This window comes from Mesocricetus auratus, unplaced genomic scaffold, assembly GCF_017639785.1.
Source record: "Mesocricetus auratus isolate SY011 unplaced genomic scaffold, BCM_Maur_2.0 Super-Scaffold_100009, whole genome shotgun sequence".
NCBI classification, from domain to species: domain Eukaryota; kingdom Metazoa; phylum Chordata; class Mammalia; order Rodentia; family Cricetidae; genus Mesocricetus; species Mesocricetus auratus.
Genome location: NW_024429193.1, coordinates 25,956,728 through 25,977,194, shown reverse-complemented (window position 1 = coordinate 25,977,194; position 20,467 = coordinate 25,956,728). Strand labels below are relative to the sequence as shown.

Genomic DNA, 20,467 nt, shown 5'->3' with positions numbered 1-20,467 from the left:
TATATTGTGACCCTGAATTTAGCAGTTTGTGAAAACATAAAATTGGTTATCGAACTAGCTCCAGCAGCATGAGAAATATATGAGGACTTGAATTTTTCTATGTAACTAATAACACTTGTTATTCTTTGTTTCTTTTTATTGTCATCTTGGGGAGATTGGTTAGTACCACATTTTGATTTTATTTGCACTTACTCAGTAGTAAGGACTTTCATGTCTTTACCAGTCATTTATATCTCATCACTGAAGAAGTATTCAAATTCTTTTCTCTAATCAAATTATTGTCATTGAGTTATAACAATTATTCCATTTTTCCATCCTTAATTATTTTATTAGATATGATCTACAAAGTTTTCTCACATTATGTGAGTGATCCTGTCATTTTTGTAAGTTTTTTAATTCTTTGTGAATTTCACATCATGCGTCCTGGTCCCACTCATGTCCCCGTCCCTTTGCATCAACCCTCTGCTCTTGAAAACTCCCTCCAAAGACAAAACAAAGTAAAAATTATAAGAAAAGAAAAATCTCAGCATGGAAGCTGTAGGGTGACACAGTGAGTCACACAGTATACCCTTTGGTCCACACATCTTTACTTGCAAGAGTTCAGGGCAATGAGGCAGTAGTCTGGTTCAAGGCCTCTGACACACAGCCTGTGGAGGCTTCTGCACATGACCAGGTGTCATTATAAGTACAGCAGTCACCAAATAGCAAAGGGAGGAGGACTGGAGCAAAATTGATCATTCCAAGTTAATTTGTACTTATTCTTTCTATGCATTAAGTGCTATGCCACCGGTTTTACACGCGGTGGTTCAGTTCTTGTATAGGTGTGTGTTATTTGATTAGCCCCATGAAGTTTTACTGAATACAATTTTACAGAGAGAAAAGAAAGCCTATCCATTTCATATAGGCAAGTCAGTATTACAGCCATGTCTGTAATTTTTAAACAAACAGGTAACATTTTCAACTATATTTAGTTCAAAAGGTCATTGTATAAAATGTAAACTGCATATATAATTTCAAAATGTGCAATCTAGTTTTTCCATCTCTCCATTCCTCTCCACTACAGTTTTTATGATGGACTCATTTGTAAAGACAGATACATAATAGATTGAAATGGGTTTAAGACTGGAAAATAATTTGGTTTTAAAAATGTCTTATTGTAAAGATAAATTCAAATTCAACAGCTATGTTTTAAAAATGTACTGTCCCTTTTCTCCTTCTCCTCCCCACACTCCCTCCTCCTATAACAGAATACCTGAGTCTGGCCAGTGTATGATTAAATCTTTGTTTTAGCTCATGAGTTTGCAATCCACAGTCAGGATAATGAGGGTCCTGGCTTCATCCTCTGGAGGAAGAAAAGTGGGGGGGGCACAGCTGGCACCTGTAGAAGAGAAGCAATGCTTTACCACATTGTTTCCCCATTCCACAAGATGAAAACCCACATAAGAAAAGTCTCAATTCTATAAGGATTATTCACTGTGACCCAGATTCCTCATGCCACTACTAGGTTGGGACCAGACTTCACTATGAGTCTTGCTGGAAACGAAGCCAAATCCAACCCTTACATCTGCTTCAGAGAGACACTTTGTAGAACACATTTGCAGGTCACTGTCCTCACCTACAGCATTCCTGTATAGTGAATCATTTCTTGCTTTCTACAGAAGTAGGACAGACCTGGAAGCGGTTTTGATTACATTAACAAGTTTTCCACTTGTGAACCTATTATGCTTCCACATAGAAGTATCTACTTAATGATTTATGCAAGTGACTAATTCAGCTTATAGGTGCTAATAAAGGAATGAAACAAGGCAATGGAGTCTTTGGATGCCTTTGTTATTACATTTTATTTTGTTGTGGGGGAGAAGACCCATGTGGAGGCCAAAGGAGTCACTTTTCAACGTCCACAATGTAAATCCCAGGGATTAAATTGAGATCATCATGCCTGCCAGGCCAGCAGACAGCTTTACCCACTGAGTGATAAAAAAATGATCTTGAATCTGAGTGTGCTTCATTTTAGTTTTGATAAAACTTTTGCCTTATGAAACACATACAAGATTGGGGATAAAAATGTGACAAATAAACCCTGTATAATTTAAGTTGCTTCACATTTTGATTTCCAAAGCACAGCAGTCCCTCCATATCATATATTTATTTTTTTGTTTTTTTTTTTTGAGACAGGGTTTCTCTGTGACTTTGGAGGCTGTCCTGGAACTCACTCTGTAGACTAGGCTGGACTCGAACTCACAGAGATCTGCCTGCCTCTGCCTCCCGAGTGCTGGTACTAAAGTCTTGCCACCAATGCCTAGCTTATGTTTTATATTTGTTAATTAATTCTCCATCTATATGCTGGGATTTAAGAGGCTTCAGAACTTGTTTGATATCTATAGTTCTTACATAAGCTATAATAAAACATTTGTATCATGTTTTACTTTTCAAATAAAATTATTCCAGGAATAATAACACTGAAATAACAGTGTTATTTATTTCATTATTTTTAATGTGTACAAGCAAAGGAAAACATGTATTCTGTCACATTGTATGCTGTGAATATACAATAGGTCATAATACCTAATTATCATACCAGGTTGTAAAGCCATCTATGTATTTATTCAAAATAACAACTCTAAGGATTATCCTTTATTCTGTGACTATAATGTAAATTTAAGTACATCACTGAATTTTAGAAATAGCTCTAAAGAATGGCTTACTTAACCCATAAGAAGAAATAGTACAACCAAGGACTGAAGATATAATTACCATCATGCAAAGGACCACTGTGGGCCGTGAAGCTGTTAGGGTCTGACATAAGCAATCTGTTTCTCACCATTCTTTTGGCCAAGTTAAGCTTTCTATCAAGCTGTAAGGACACGATCTTTATTCCATTTTCTAATATCCTGTATACCTTCCCCATTTGGCTAGAAGGCGAAATTCAACTCTTCCCACTGCATCTGAAACAGCAATATGTTTCAGATGAGTTTCCCCAAATACGATGGGCCTATGGCTTGTTTTTTAGCCCAGCAATTTTATAGTATTATTATAAAGCGATGACTTCAATTTTGTGTAATCACGCTTGGCACAGATAGTGGCTCTTATCCAGACCTATTTTGTTTCACCTTTTAGGAATTATGTAAATATCATATGTCTCTTTTCAAGACTTACCCCACCATTGTTACATACTGACCTCATCTCTCACAGACCACACAACACATCAGCCTTAACATTTGTCTCTTTGTGCTTAGCTCATGCAACAAGCGCCTGAAAACCATTCGTGAAACTTACCACCCACTCTCTGGCCTGCTCTGCCTCTGAGTTGTAAATCAAACTTAACTAATTTCTGCAGAGTCTTGGCTGACAAGCGGGATGTGATGCATTGTGTGGGCTGTGATCACAGAAGTCTAGTATCACATCAGGGTGGGATTTTAAGAATAGAGTCATTTATAATAGTTTGGGGTATGACCCAAATAAAATTGAGTATATGCAAAGGACTTTGGCCAAGTATATAGTGTTTTACCCCTGTATGTGTCTCCATGTTGTACTGTAAGGAATAAGCAGATAGTCTCTGAACTGAGGAGGCTCTGGGTTCGAGTCCTTCTCTACTGCCAAGTTGTGACTTGGGAAGAAGGCTTTTCTTGACTCTGAAATCTCTACCTGGAAATAACAATTATACCTACAGCACATACTTGCTATTCTAAGGTCAGAAAAAAAATTACCTCTCATGGTGATTGTTCCATAAAGGTTATTTTTGTTGTTATTACTTTGTTGTTGTTGTGACTGTTTGTAGATTGGGGGATTATATGATTATAAAAACTGATATCAACAGGATAAGCCCCAAACAGAAGTGAAGCATTTTATTGTCAAACTTAAAATATCTTTGGACAACTTTTAAGTCTTTACAAAACTCCAGTTTCTCAATTTTCTACTTTATGTGTTCCCTCAAAACAGTTCTAGGGAAAGAAATCTAAAAAGAAAAACTCTTCTTTAAAAAAATATTTATTTATTTATTTTACACCCCAGCAGCATTTTGACCTCTGTCCTCTCCTCCCAGTCCCTCCCCACACCTTCTCCAACCCACTCTTCTATTTCTTTTTTTTTTCTCTTCTATTAGGTTCAGTGTAACTGGTTTTTTTATTTTTTATTTTTATTTTTTATTTTTATTTATTTTTTATTTATTTTTCAGTTTAAATTTAGATTAGAAACAAGGTTGCTTCACAAGTCCCTCTCCCTTTCCCTCCCCTCCTCCCGTGCCCTCCCACCAACCCCCCCATTATCCCCTCATTTCCCCAGGGAGGGTGAGGCCCTCCATGGGGGTGTCCATAGTCTGTCATTTTATACAGGGCAGGGCCTAGACCCTTCCCCAAGAGTTCAGGGTGAGAGTGCACCTCACATTGTTCTATGGGAGTCCAAAGTCCGTGTGTATACTTGGGATGGGTACTGATCTGCTGCCCAAGGCTCAATCCCCTAGGCCTCCTCACTGACACCCACATTCAGGGGGTCTTGATCAGTCCCATGCTGGATTCCCAGGCTGATGCCTGGGATTCAAGAGTTAACCCTTGTCAGGTCAGCTGTTTCTGGGGGTTAAACCAGCCCAGTCATAACTCCTTTGGTCATCAGTCCTCCCTCTCTGTTACTGGCTTTCTTGAGTTCAGCTCAGAACTTAACCATGGGATTCTGCCTCTTCTTCCACTCTTCTATTTCTACTCACAAAAAGTCAGGTCTCCATGAATATCAACAAAATATAGCATAGCAAGTTATAGTAAGACTAAGCATTACTTCTTGTACTAAGACTGGGCAAGGCACCCCAGCAAGAGTCAGAGACAGCCCCTGTTCCCACTGTTAGGAGTCCCACAAGAAGACCAAGCTACACAGTTATCACTTACATGCAGAGGGTCTAGGTCACACTCCCTTGCAGGTTTGGTTTAGTCTCTGTGAGCTCCTGTGAGCCCAAGTTGTTTCTGTGGTTTTCTCATGATGTCCTTGAACCTTATGAATCCTACAATCTTTCTTCTCTTCGGCAGGATTCCCTGTGCTCAGCCTAATATTCTGCTGTGAGTATCTGCATCTGTTTCCACCAGTTACTGGATAAAGCCTCTCTGATGACTATTGGACTGGGCACCAATCCAGAATATCATTAAGCATCATTATATTGACATTTTTTTCTCTAGTCGTGTTTGGTTCTATCTAGGTCTCTGGGCTGTCCAGCTCCAGGCAGTGTCAGGGGTATTTTCACTCTCATGACCTGGGTCTCAGGCTGGACCAGTCACTGGTTGGCCACTCCCACAGTCTCTGTGCCTCCCTTATGCCAGCACTTACATAAGCAGGACAGATTGCAGGTTGAAGGTTATATGACTGGGTTGGTATTCCAGTCCCTCCACTGGAAGTTTTACCTGGTGACTGGAACTGACCAATTCAGGCTACATATCCACTATTGCTAGCTGTCTTAGCAGGGAACATTCTTGCAGGTTCCTGGGAGTTTCCCTTCTACCAAGTTTCTACCTAACCCTGAAATGCTCCCCTTTCCAGTCGTCTCTTTCAGTTTTCTTCCCCCACCCCACCTGATCTCTCATGTTCCCATCCCCACCCGCCCTCTAGTCTACCCATGAAATCTCTATTTCCTCTTCTCAGGAAAATCCTGTGGATTGCAGCATGGCTATTCTTTTCTTTGCAGCTAATGTCGCCTTATAAGTGAGTACATACCATGTTTGTGTTTCTGGGTCTGGGTCACCTAACTCAGGATGACTTTTTCTAGTTCCCTCCATTTGTCTGCAAATTTCATGATGTCGTTAGAAACATAAGTTACACACACACACATACACACATGCTAAAGGTGCAAAGTTGTAAATTCAATTTTTTCCTGAAAATCCATTTCAAACTTTAAAAGTACAAAAATAACCTGTGTCTTTGGGTACCCCATCCCACAATGAGTGATGCTGTCTCAGCCTGAACTCTGAATGAAATGACAGTCACTGGAGATCCACCATGGAGAGCCTCACCCTCCCTGGGGATCAGAGTGTGGATTGGGTGGGTGTTTGGGAGGTCTGGTGGGCGGAACAGGTAAGGAGAAGAGGGAGAGGGAGCTGGGATTGACATGTGAGGCAAGCTTGTTTCTAATTTAAATAAAAAAAAGATATTCTCATAAGATAATTATCTAAAAAATCTGATACATGCTGATTTAGGAAACTGGGTATAAGAAGCTATTTATATTCATTATTTTTAAAATATATTTAATAAGGAAACTTAATATTAGACATACATACTCAATAAACTTTTAAGTGTTTATTAACTTAACTGTGTTTACACAGAAAGAAAGTGTTTCTTATTAAATACATATTAAAAACACATTAACATAACTCACACATTAGCCACTTCATAACAAAACCAGGAAACTATTTCTAGAAATGAAGGTGATTAAACATTACAAAAAAATAAGAAGTGGTTAAAATAGGTATATACCACAAATCACCAAAATGTACACAAGAAGGGTCAAATCACTGTGGTAGAACTTTTAAGTTGTTCAAGGATCACTACTACTACTTTGTTCTGTTCAGCTGTCTTCCTGGGAGTTTCCCAGGTCTTTAGGGGATACATGATATGAATTATCATGAAGCTCGACACAACAGAGAATTTCTCCTAATTTGTTTTAAGATGGCAGCATATTCTCGAACAGGAAACATGGCAAATAGAATGTTGAATGGGCTGGAGAGATGGTTTAGTGGGGAAAGTGCTCGCTGTGTTGGCATAAGGTCCTAGGCAGGCCCCCAACACACACGTAAAAGCAAGGTATGGTGGTGCATGCCTGCAACCCCAGTGGTAGAGATAGGGGCATCCGCAGCATTGCAAGCCAGCCAATCTAGCTGAAATGGTGAGCTCCAGGTTCAATAAGAGAGATTTGATTACAAAGGAAAGGTGGAAAGCAAAATCAGCCTTTGGCCTTCATACATGCATACACACATAAACACCATAAACACATAAAGTTATAGACACTTTAAAATAGAATGTTGTAAAATAGGTTCCTAAAATTATGGGTGTTATGGGCAGTAGCATAGTGAAAGCGTTGTCACTTAAGTGATTGCTAATGACTGCTTTTGCCCCCACAGAGCTCACATGACAAGGGTGCTTCCTTCATGTGGTTTTCATTGCAAAGGTGATTCTGAAAGAGGAGGAATAAATGGCAAGAGGGTACAGTTAGAAACAGGAAATGTCCCCAAAGGAGCCAATAACTCATGGTCCCCCAGTAGTTAATATTCAAAAGTAATTATTTCCTTGCTGTATTTTAATAATTTTTCTTTCTGTATTTAATGCTTTGAAAAAGTACACACTACCTTTGTAGGTTGAAAAAACATACAAATATTCAGAATAAAAATAAGCAAACAAATAACAACAGGACTAAATACGAAACATCCTGTTTGTTCCTGCATGAGGATGTGAGATCCAGAAACTATTATATATAAAATCAACCCAGCGTGAACTGAAAGCTAGGCTCCCATAGTCCTGTCTAAACCCAAACATTCTTCATTGCTCCAATTAAGATCATTTGTCTGCTCAGTGTCTCAATTAAGCTGGGATCTGAATCCTACCTCTAAAACTAGATTAGACCAACTCACCAGAGTCATCAGCCTCAACACTTGTCACCTGAAAGTTCAAATTTGTATAGGGATAGCCTAGGTTAAAGACATATCATAGGATATCATTGAACATCTGGTCTATGCTCTATGGATATTCTTTATTATAAAAAGAAATATAATCAGAGCAAAGAATTGAAATTTGAACCAAATAAAATAAAGAGTCATTAAAACATAAGCACACTCATTAATCAAATTGTTATCTGGCAAGTACTACTTATAACAAAAGTCATTTGATTAAAGACATGAGATTTTACTGAACATATAGAGAAGTTATAGGCTTTGTTCACAGGTGGATATACACGCAAACATAGAGATAAATATGCATATGTGCATGTGTGTAAATATATGTGTATAAATTTGAAATATAATATTCACCAGGTAGAGTATTTTAATCTCAAAATATCCAATTTCACAGGTTGAGGAGTTGGAAATGTCTTCTCAGTGATTCCTGCAAGTTCCTGGGAACTAGCATTCTTTCGAAACTTCTCCTCAGATGTCATACTGCTGTCTCCAACTTTTGTGGTCCTTACCCTTACAGACAGACCTGAAACTTTTTTATTTTGACCAGAGAAAATGAAATAAAATGCAAAACTAAAACAAAAATGAAAATCTACCACATAAGAAAACTATGAAAGAGGGTAGTTTTGCAACCCAGAAATGCAAAGGACTGAAAACTGAACATAAGCCATTTCTGCTCTTAAATAGTCCTTGTGTCCTTCCGGTCTCCCATTTTGGGAGATTCTGCTAGGCCCTTTCCCTTCCAGCATGATACTCTGTTTTCTTGGCTCTTCCCCTTCGACCATCAGCAGGCTGACTTTTGCTTTTTTATTATTTCTTATGGGATGTCAGGATCCAGTTTAATTTTTTTTTACCCAAAGTAGCTAATTTTTGCTTACATGAATCCTGGAAATACCTAATCAAGGATAATTTATTTTTAGTCCAGTAAAGGATATTTAGAAAAGTCAGTGAAAATGTAATTTTCCTTTACCATGACTCAAAACAATCAGAAAGAAAATTGATCAGATTGTTGGTTTAATATTAGTAAATGTCCCTTCTATGAATCCATGAAATTGGCTCAAAACTGGTATTGCATTAGACAATGTGTCTGAAAATCTGCAGATCCAATGACATGTACATGTCATTGTGAACTGCCCTCCTCCTTTTATAACCAGTTGATTGGGCTGTTGCATTCAGCAAATGACCTAAACTATGACCTCAAATGTGAGAGACAGAAAAAGTTAGAGCCTGTGTATGCTTGGTGCTTTCCATAAAAGAACACAGAAACAGAGCCATTCTTTAAAAAAAATCCACTTTATAGTGAATACATGCTGCTGTAGATGGTTGGATGTCAGTTTACTCTTTGAGGAAGCAAATTAAACTCTGGTTGAAAAATCCTTCTGAGGGGACATGCTGCTACTGCCACCTGGGGGAAGCTCTTCACTGCTCCATTCAAGACAACTGATGCTCTGAGGAAGGAAGGGTCCCATTCACACATTCCTTGTCCTATCCACAGAGGAAGTTCCAGCTGTCTCCAGATTCCCTTCGTAGGAGTGCTATCCAATAGACTACTTGAGAGCTTTTAGAGAGGATTAGAATGTAACCAGAATGAGGCTTCTACATCTAACATGAGACATGAAAGAGTTTGGGGAAGTACAGTTATACACTAAGACACGAGGGAGTCAAATCTGAACTTTTCACACCAAAACAAAACCAATTTTAAAGGAAAATTATTTAATCGTAACTTAGTTAATTGTGTGCCTTAAGCATGTCATCATAACTAATGGTGATTATTTGATTATGAAAATTGCATGACCTCAAAAAAGCACACAGGAGATTTTAAACAGGTTAAGATGATGCATTTCAAGTATACGGAAATAACCCAGAGAATTCTTCTTATAAAATTTTGAATTTGCGAATTAAATACTATTATGCTGTCTGTAATTATGCATGTTTGTTGATGTTTTTTCATGAAGTAATGATGTAGCATTTATCAATCGAAATGGGAAACTTGTAACTTTTGCTAAGAATGCTTCATACTTTTGCTGTGGGAACCTTGTTATTTTTTAGAAACGCACTCAAAGAGTCAAACAGAGGTTTCAGGAAGTATCTATTAAAATGATAGGCTGTCGTCTGATTAGAAGACAGCTAATCACTTAATAAAGAGGATGTCTGGTAACAGATTAACTAAGCAGAGTATTGCAGTATCAGTTGCCTGCTGGTACCACGCAGTCAGGAGACTAAAGTTCATTTCAAAGATAAACTGTACCAGTCCTGAGGTAGTCTGTGAAGAATATATTTCCAAGACAAAAAAAGGTAAGGGGCATATGGCTGATTTTTAAATATGTTAGATATGTGATTCGGGACCAGACAGAAATAAATGGCAACTCAGTGCAGGGGGCATAAATGAAAATGAGTGAGCTACATGAGCTGACAGCTACATGACGGGCTGCTGGAACAGTGACATTTTCTTCAACTGTGTGGCTCCTTGAAGGTGTTTGTGATAAGATCTGGAAATACTGGAGTGAGGGACCTTAGAGAACTACTAGGATACTTAACAACATATAATAGAATTGTAAATCACAAGCAAAATAATCTCTATTATCCATTGATGTGTCTTTATTTATGATTCAGCAGACTGAGGTTTTTGACAGTTTCCCAGTAGTTTTGGTTATCAAACAATGAAAATTACCAGTGACCTTAAAATATTCTAAGGCTTAGGCGGGCGCTGCGTGAAAACTGACAACACTGTACAGGCTCTTTAAGTGGAAATTCTTGTGCTTCCTAAATGGATTACAGAGTTTCATCAAAGAGTCCATACTTTGCAATGATCAACTGTGCAGGAAATAATTAATTTCCTAACAGAAATTACAAGTCTCTCTCATTTTTACTAGACTGTTTCCTGGTTGTGAAACGGGGTTTCTTAAGGAGAAACGATAGCCGTCTTTTGAGAAGTCATGTTTCCTAGGAAAAAGGCATTCAGGAATTGGGGAAGAGAAACTTTTGCAGTTGGCACTTGTATATTCAGGGAGTGGGGAGATGGGCAGGTGGCTGACACCATTAAAATGTCAAACAGGCAATTCTCTGTTGAGAAACACACATCTATGCTCTTAGGTTGGCCTTACTTTGTTCATAAGTATCTCTCCCTATCTTAATAATTATGCTTTAAAACTATGTTAGCATCACTTTTAATTCGAAGTCTGATTTTTTGTATTAAATAATACAATGCTGGATGGAGTTGTGCATGGTGGCTCATACCTGTAATCCCTGCACTCAAGACAAGAGAATTCAGGTGAATAGCCATAAGTCAGAGATCAGTTCAAGCTTCATAGTAAGTTTCAGGCCATCCTGTCCACCTGAGCTACAGAGTGAGACTTGTCTCAAAGTTTGGGGTGGAGAGATAATTCAGTGACTAAGATCATTGGCTATTCTTCCAGAGGATCATGGTTTGAGATCCAGCATCCATCTTGTGTAGCTAACAATCCGTTTTCAAAGGATCCAAGACCCATCTACTAGCCTCTATAGGCACTGGGCATGCATGTGATACACACACGTGCATGCAAGCAAAACACCTATACATATAAAAATAGATAAACCAAATAGAAAATTTAAGAAAAGAGTAAAAGACAATAGCCAAAAAGGCATTTTCTTTCACTGTTGTATTTATTTCTACTTCTTTAATAGTAAGTGAATTTTAAATCTTCCCCATGGGTTCCTGAACTCAGTGATCTCAACCCTGAACTCCCTCTTTTACCACACTGAAGCATCAAAATGCTCTTCCTAAATGAATTATCTTCATGGTATTTGACTTCTCCCTCCTTTTCCTGCAGCTTTCCCTTCCTTAGACATCCCTTGCTTCTGTTTGGTGTTTTCCTGTTTCCCCACTATCAATTACTACTGTTCCAATCCCCACTGTCTACGTGGTAACTGCAATGGAGCATGCGGCCCTGATTAGGTTACTACAGAAAAGGAGGCAGCACATCACAGGCAGAACAGGAAGTGCTCCATGCATAGATGCTTCATCTGCAGATTCACCCAATTACCGGACGAAAATATTCAGAAAAAAAAGTCTGCATTGGTCATGTGCAGATCCTCTTTTTCTTTGTCATTGCTCCCCCCAAAATATAGTAGGACAGAACTTACATTGCCCTGTTAGAAGTATACTAAGTATACTCTAGATACCATTTAGAGTATTATAAAGGGTGCTGAGCATAGGTTATATGAATACTTCACCATATTATATAAATAACTTGAGAATGAACTTTTTTTGTAAATGCTGAGGCAGTGAGTCATTCCCCCCCATAGACACTGAGGCCAGGTTGGAGGCTATATTTGGATAATTATAGATACCTAACTCTCTTTGTGGTGACTTTGTTTACCCACAGCTATGGCAGACACCAACAAGATGATCATCAATTTGGCTGTCTTTGGCAGGACTCAGAGTGGGAAAAGTTCTGCTGGGAATATTCTTTTGGGAAGTACCGACTTCTACAGCAGTCTCTCTCCAGGCTCTATAACCAAAGAGTGCAGCCTGGGCCGAAGTTGTTACCTCCACAGCTTCATGCGTCGAGGGGGACAAGAAATAACCCTGCAAATACAGGTATTGGACACTCCAGGGTACCCACACAGCAAGCTGAGCATGGAACATGTAAAACAGGAAGTCAAAAAGGCCCTGGTGCATCACTTTGGACAAGAGGGTCTCCATCTTGCTCTGCTGGTCCAGAGAGCTGATGTCCCTTTCTTCGGACAGGAAGCATTTAACCCAGTCCAGTTGATCCAGGTAATATGAAGGTACAATTATACTGGCACCATTATTGATTTAGGTAATACAAAAACGCAATTATATGGGCACCATTATTCCCACCTGTGGCCATTGTCTGCAAAAGCAAGGACCAGAAAAACTAGCTGAAAAGATACTTGAATTACAAACTGTTAGCCATATATCAATAGTCAGTAAAAAAGTGACTTGATTTTCTGCCAGTTCTATTTTGTAATTTCATTTAGAGCTGTGGTTCTCAACTTTCATAATATTGTGACCCTTTAATGTAATTCCTCATGTTGTGGTGACTCCCAACCATAAAATTATTTTATTTATACTTCATAACTGTAATATTGCTACTGTTATGAATAATAATGTAAATATCTGGTATGCTGTATATCTGACCAGATATACCCAAGGGGTCACAACCCACAAGTTGGGAACCACTGTTTTGGGTCATAGACAGAAATTTCTAGACACTAATTTCAAAAGTTAAGCCTTACATCTTAAGAACCTTGAACTTGAGTCAGTTTGTACAATGTAACCCTTGAACTATCTGCACCAGAATCAGCCAGATGACTTATTAAAAGAGCAGATTCGCCCATGAATATTGAAACAGCAACTCAAGAGTGAGACTTGTGCATCTGTATTTTCATGTTATAAAAACAAGGTGGGTTCAAAACTACCAATTGAAATACCCACACACCATTCATTGTAGCTGGAAGTTTCTCTCCTGCCTACCAGCTCCCAAATAACCACTCAGAGGCTTGTATTAATTACAAATGAATCAGACTTTTACTAACTAGCTCTCACACTTAAAAAACCCATTTCTATTAACCTATATATTGCCATGTGGCCATGGCTTACCAGTAAAGCTCTGGCATCTTACTACTCCAGCAGCTACATGTCATTGCCCTGACTCCAGCTTCTTTCTCTCCATATCTCTGTCTGGATTTCCTGCCTGGCTCTATTCTACCTAGCTACTGACCAAAAAAATCTTCCTTACTAACTAATGGTAATAAAACTATTCACAGCATATAGAGGGGCATCCCACATTACACCATACAACATCAAGGGGACAGCTTGTTATAATTCATCAACACATGCATATTTATCCACTGATGATTATCACACATAGTGTAGAGCACTTGCAGGGACAGGAGGCCTGACTGCAAAAGGATTATAATGTAGAAGAGGCAAACAAATGTGAGAAACAGGTGTGTTAACTCTAAAGTAGTGTAATGTGTAAGAGGAATAACGCAAGACTTACCAGCATCAAGGCAAATGTTGCAGGAAGACTGTGCATGATGTAGGACAGTACTTACATTGTACTGTTAGAATTACACTAAGTATAATCTAGACAGCATTTAAATATTATAAAGGGTACTGAGCATAGGTTATATGAATACAACATCATTTTATATGAGTAACTAGAGAATGAACAGGTTTTGCTAAATGCTGGGACAGTGAGTCATTCCCCCATAAACACTGAGGGATAAGTGTACACAGAATATCTCAGGCCAGGTCAGGGGTTATATATTGAGTTAAATATAGATACCTAACCCTCTTTGTGGTACCTTTATTTACCCACAGATATGACAGATGTTCAGATGAAGGACTTTCCCCCTTTAACAAGAAATGAGAAAAGACTGACCCATATGGCAGATACACATTTTGTAAATACAAGAAAGAAATCTGTAGTTTTCCATATTTTCCTGCCACAACACCTATAGAAAAGTATCCATTCCAGTCATGAACTAAAAAGACTTTAGGCAGAAACTAAACGACACATGCTGCATGTGTCTATACCCATTTATTCATTCATTTATCATTAGTTGCTAAGTTGGCGACTTCATTCATTAGACAGTCCAGCAAAAGAGTTAGGTAAGGAGAAGGGCTTTGGAGGAATAATGAGTGTATATGTGAACACTACCAGGAATGGTGTAGGAAAAGGACCTATGTACTGTTACTTACAATTCCTAGAAATTATTCACCGATCAGATCCATTCTGGCCAAGCTCTTGATTCTCTAGAGAGGGTTCACCTAATTTACCTGTTGAGTCTTATTTTAAAAATTAATTTATTTTTCAAAATAATTGTATTTAACTTTTTACACAAGTTACTCACAGTTCCCTCTCCCTCCCCTCCTCCCCGGTCCCCCAATACCCCCAGCCCCCCCTCCATTCCCCCTTCACTCCCCAGGGAGGGTAAGGCCTTCCATGAGGGATTTTCAGAGTCTGCCATATCATCCCAGGCACAGCCTAGGTCCTCCCCCATGTGTCCAAGCTGACACTGAGATCGAAAATTAATAAATGGGACCTCCTGAAACTGAGATGCTTCTGTAAGGCAAAGGGCACAGTCAACAAGACAAAACGACGGCCCACAGAATGGGAAAAGATATTCACCAACCCCATGTATGACAGAGGTCTGATCTCCAAAATTTACAAAGAACTCAAGAATCAAGTCTCCAAAACACCAAAGGATCCAATTAAAGAGTGGGCTACAGAACTAAATAGAGAATTCTCAATAGAGGAGTCTAAAATGACTTAGAGACACTTGAGAAAGTGCTCAACACCCTTAGCCATAAGGGAAATGCAAATCAAAACAACTCTGAAATACCATCTCATTCCAGTCAAAATGGCTAAAACCAAAAATACTAATGGCAGTTTATGCTGGGGAGGATGTGGAGAAAGGGGAACACTCCTTCACTGCCAACTTGTGTAGCCACTTTGGAGATCAGTATGGAGATTCCTCAGGAAAATGGAAATCAGTCTACCACAAGATCCAGCAATACCACTCTTAGGCATATACCCAAAAGATATATACTCATACAATATAAGGACATCTGCTCAACTATGTTCATAGCAGCATTATTTGTAATAGCCAGAACCTAGAAGCAACCTAGATGCCCCTTGACTGAAGAGTGGATAGAGAAAATGTGGTACATCTACACAATGGAATACCACTCAGCAGAAAAAAAAATGGCATCTTGAAATTTGCAGGCAAATGGATGGCACTAGAATTTCTGAGTCTTAATAGTAGGGGTTGTCCTAGTCACTGTGTTCACATGAAGGACTCTTCCCTTTGACAAGTAAAGACAAAGTATTGATCCAAATGGCAAACACGCTTTTTGCTTATCAATGGTTATGCGTGTTTGTAAATGTTTGAGGGAAAGTCATGTGTTTAATTACAAAAGAGTAGTAGTGGAAAACTTAAAGTGACAAGAGCAAAATATTCATCTTCCAACTCCTGAAGGCTCAAGTCATGTTATCAACAGTAAACAAGATGGTTGTAATTAAGATGCAACATGAAATCTAAGACAAACACAGTTTCCCACACTATTAAAACCTATATTTTAAAGCATTCCTGGTAGGAATCAAGTAGTAGGAAACCTGCATGCAAACATCGGAATAGTTTTAAGAACAGATTTAACATTCACTTAAGGCTGCTTTGTATAAATTCAGTAGATTCACAAACTACAAATGGATGGCAATAGAAGAAACCATCCTAAGTGAGATAACCCTGTCACAAAAAGACAAACATTGTATGTACTCACTCATATATGAATTTTAGACATGAATCAGGGGATTGCCAGCCTACAATCCCACTGCCAAGGAGTCTGGGAAGCAGGGAGGACCCTAAGAGAGATATGCATGGTACCCCCAGAGAAGGGGAATGGGACAGGATCTCTTGAGCAGATTGGGAGCATGGGGAGAGGGGAGAGGGAGCTGTGAAAAAGAGAGGGGGAGAAGAATAGGGGAGAGGAGGCCATGGGGGAGCAGGAGGGCTGAGTCAGGGGAAGAACAGAGGAGAGCAGGATAAGAGATACCATGATAGAGGGAGTCATTATAGGTTTTAGGAGAGATCTGGCACTAGTGTGATTTCCAGAGATCTATAAGAATGACACCAACTGGCAAACAACCTTAAAAGCCCTTCCCCATTAATGAACTTGAGGACTACCTTATATGCCATCCTAGAGCCTTCATCTAGTGGCTGATGGAAGCAGAGGCAGACACCCACAGCTAAACAGTGAACTGAACTCCTCGAACCCAGTTGCAGAGAGGGAGGAGTGATGAGCAAAAGGGTCAAGACCGGGAAGGTGAAACCCACAGAAACAGCTGAAATGAAGGGGGAGCTCATGACCCCAGATTGATGACTGAGAGGCCAGCATGGAACCGATTCAGACCCCTTAAATTTGGGTGTCAGTGTGGAGGCCTTGGCAATCTATGGGGTATTGGATCAGTATTTATCCCTGGCATACGAATGAACTTTGGAAGCCCATTCCACATGGAGGGATGTTCTCTTATCCTGAACACATGGGGGAGGGCATAGGCCCTGCCCAGGATGAAATGACAGACTCTGGAGATGCCCCATGGAGGGCCTCACCCTCCCTGGGGAGCGAAGTGGGGATTGGGTGGGGGATTGAAGGGGCTGGATGGGTGTAGGGGAGGAGGGAGGGGAGAGGGAGCTGGGATTGATATTTGAAACAAGCTTGTTTCTAATATAAATAAAAAAAGGAGAGAAAAAATCTTGACTCTTTCCATATATCTCACTATTCTTCCCTGTGGTACACTATGCCAAAGCCAAAAGAATTTCATTGTTATACATTTTGAAAGTAGATTCTTCTAGTATTAATATGCAGAACACTGTTGCTACACAACAATTTAATTCCTATTTGTCTCTTTTCTTTTGGAATAGTACCTGCATAGCTTTCTCTAACAGCTATCTTCCTTAAGTCATTGTCTATGTCAGGAGTTGAATCCCAACAGGAGATGGATGTGAGCAAAACTTAGATCCTGTTTTTTTTCTAGAATATATAATCTTTCTCTCTCTCTCTCTCTCTCTCTCTCTCTCTCTCTCTCTCTCTCTCTCTCTCTCTCTCTCTCATATCAGCAGACAAGACTTATCAGTCCTCAGAGCAGCCCATGAGTGCTGGAAGTTTTTGCAGACCTGTTTGGGGTCCCTCTTGGTCTTCCATTGATGGTCTCTGAGGTACAACTGGATGCTTATGACTTTCTTCCTTGAGGTGCCTCAGATACCCATAGCAGTCGGCTGTATGTGCTCCCAGACCAGGAGTAGCTGCCTGATGTCTTGATACTCAACAGGACTAAGAGCAGCTGTTTAAGGGGTTGTTCTGGTTCCTGGGTTCCAGGCATTCCCTGGATATCATTTCCTTCTTGGCTGATAAACAAGGAGAATGGAGTAACTGTCTTTCCCTTTCTGGGTAAGGGGAGAGTCCTGGCATCAAAGGACTGGTCTTGTCTTTCCTGTGCCTTTATATTGTCTCCTTCTTTGTGCTTTAATATTGTGTTTAATATTTGTCATAGGCTGCCAGCCATGATGATTAAAGCATTCCTCTAAATGATCTTTTTCTTTATTTATATTAGGTCCATACTAGAGATGTCAGTGAGTTGTATCTTCCAAAATGGGAAAGGAATGACTCATGTGAGTGTTAGGGAGAATATTATTTAAATGTTAAAAGGAAAACCCACAAATATATCAGAAAAGACATAATACAGTCTACTCCACTAAAGAGCCTACATGATGGAGACAAAGTCGCTCTAGGAACAGAACCTATGAACTGACTAGAGTCTATATTCTTTTGTACAATCATGGACAGTGTTACTGTTGTGAGCAGGCTTCAAGGATGTATTTTCATCTTAAAATCAACCACTCAGCTGTTGGTTGATGTTGCTGGTGGTTGCTCATAAGACAAGAGGCTCACAAAGGCCAGTGATAGACCTGCATGTACTAGACAAATCTCATGGGTCTCTTCAGCACTAACGTTATTAGTCTTTCTTGGTTTTAGAGTCTCAGTCACAATGGATGCTGCTTTTATTGATATTAAAGAATTCTATATACTAGTGTTAGTAAATCTGGCACGGTTATAACTGAGCTCAGCTTACAAAAGAGAGCCTCTGAAGATGGTAAGGCAGCACTGTTATGACCTGGGAGCACTTATTCAAGTGATCCGCAGGAAGAGGTGGCTTATTACAGAGGTGAAGAACACGGCTTTTGAGTAAGTTATACATACCTGTGTCCAAGCTCCTTCTTAGCTACTTGTATGCACCTTGACCTTGAGCAAGTAACTCTCTGAAACTCATTGGTTAACAGCAAGTGATGAGAGTGTCTACTCACTTGGTTTCCTTTTAGATTGCAATATGGTCTTGGCAGTAGTAAATCCTTTTAACTGAGACACTATCATGTAAATGCAACATAAATGTTTAGCTGTGGGAATTATTTTATGTTATTATTAGTCAAGGCTCTTACCATCAGGGAACTTTTTTTTACAGTTTTATAAGTCCTGCCAATAATCAGCAATGTGACCATGTGACTATATGATCATGTGACTTCTATCGAGCCACTACCATCACAAGGCCTCAATACTCTCATGTTTAAAATGAGGCGATTTGAACAGATGCTCTCTAGTGTTGAATATTCCCTGATCCTGGCTTGAGGTGTTGTCATTCCACTTTGCCTATCTGGGAAGGAAAATGTGGCACTTTAAAGTAAGATGAGAGTAAAGAAATAGCGCACACACACACACACACACACACACACACACACACACACACATACACACGTAGGATCCTCCTGTTCCATGATAACTTTTTTCTCAGCTGATGTAATCGTTGGCTTTTTTCTAAAGTTTCCCCCTAAAAAGTCCAGATGCTATGATTTCATCAACCACAAACAAATGGGGCAGGGCTGGTGAGGTCCTGAGAAAATGAACCATTCCTGGAAAACAAGTTTATATTCTAGCTAGCTGTCCCAAAAGGACTAGATGGATTCATACCCGTGTGCACTGTGAAACCAAACAATCCGTGATTGTAGCATTTCCATTCAGCTTAGTACTATATTTAAATTATTAACACCAGATAAATTACTCCTACTCATTTAAATTTCTTTTGAGACATTAATCAACTATGATTGTTCATTCTCTAAGTCCACAGAGAACATAGTTGGCCACTGACATGATGACTATCACCAAGTGACACTATTCAAATGTTCAACTATTTTCTGGCCAAAGACCAATCTAAAGATTATGAAGTAAATCGGCCATACTTTTCTGGTTTGGGCAGTAACTCAAAAGTGCATTTTCTCTCACAGTTGAGGAGATAAGTATCCTTTCATTAAAAAAGAGTCTTTCAAGATTTCCCTGTGGCTGAACATGTGGCCTTGTGAGTGGCCTGGTGTTCAGTGCTTCCAGTCCTCTATCCTGAGTGAGATAACTCGGAAGTGTAGAAACCATGTGAAGGAAAATAAAAGAGGGGGAGCATGTTACAGAAAACCAGGAAACAAGAGAGTTACGATGGCTTTTTAAAGGATTAACTTAGTAAGAAAAGAATTATACTATGATACATACCTCTGGAAAGGAGTATTGGACAAAAGAGTATTTTCAGCATGTCCTTTATTATGATGATAACTCAGAAATATTTCACAGCCAGTGTTGTCTAGATACCAGCAAAAACCATCAGGACCGTGGTTTTGGTGGTGCTCGAGGGATTACCACACCAGTTACTTACTAACATGTCCATAAACATCTTAGCATTACAACAATCAGTATGGCACAGGAATGGTGCACTTAGGGTCTAAATGTGGCAAATGTTCAGATATGCGTGTGATCAAGGATCAACAGCTGGATCTGAGTGAAAATAAAATCCCAATACCATACAATCCCTACTCTTACATTATATTACTTCTTTTTATATTTTATTATCGCTATCATCATCATTATCAGGCTGTGTATATGTGTCTATGCACAGAGGCCACCACATGCGTATGGAGGTCAGAGGACAACTGGGACTGGCTTTTGTGTGGACTCTAAGGATCTAACTCAGGTCATCATGTTACTGGATCTTTCGGGGGCCCTTTCATGTTTGCCTGATGATACAAGGGAGATCCCGGTCGGTCTCTTCTTCCTAGTCTCAATAATATAATTTAAGAATACTTCAAGCAAAAGTTCAAGGAAATCTTTATTAGAGTTTTTTTTTAAAAACCAGAGTGATAAGCTGTGAATCTCAGCACCTATTCCAAGGAGCAGTATGGAGGAGGGAAGGAAAAAGCCACGCCCTTCAAGCTGGTGTGGAAGT

General features: G+C 39.4%; 1 protein-coding gene and 1 long non-coding RNA gene across 4 annotated transcripts in view; one reads left to right on the top strand and one right to left on the bottom strand.

Moving 5' to 3' along the window:
• Positions 1–20,467, bottom strand: part of LOC110343061 — a 101,499-nt gene that overhangs the window by 66,881 nt on the left and 14,151 nt on the right. Inside the window, exon 2 of the long non-coding RNA XR_002385256.2 lies at positions 1,253–1,378. This is a non-coding gene — a long non-coding RNA (uncharacterized LOC110343061). The remainder of the gene's footprint in view (positions 1–1,252; positions 1,379–20,467) is intronic.
• Gimd1 (GIMAP family P-loop NTPase domain containing 1) overlaps positions 9,844–20,467 on the top strand; it is a 30,189-nt gene continuing 19,565 nt past the window's right edge. For all 3 annotated transcript variants that reach the window (XM_005081989.4, XM_013121902.3, XM_013121903.3), the window contains exons 1-2: positions 9,844–9,932; positions 12,002–12,396. In XM_005081989.4, the coding sequence (XP_005082046.2) occupies positions 12,004–12,396 (393 nt within the window). In that variant the 5' untranslated portion in view covers positions 9,844–9,932; positions 12,002–12,003. The remainder of the gene's footprint in view (positions 9,933–12,001; positions 12,397–20,467) is intronic.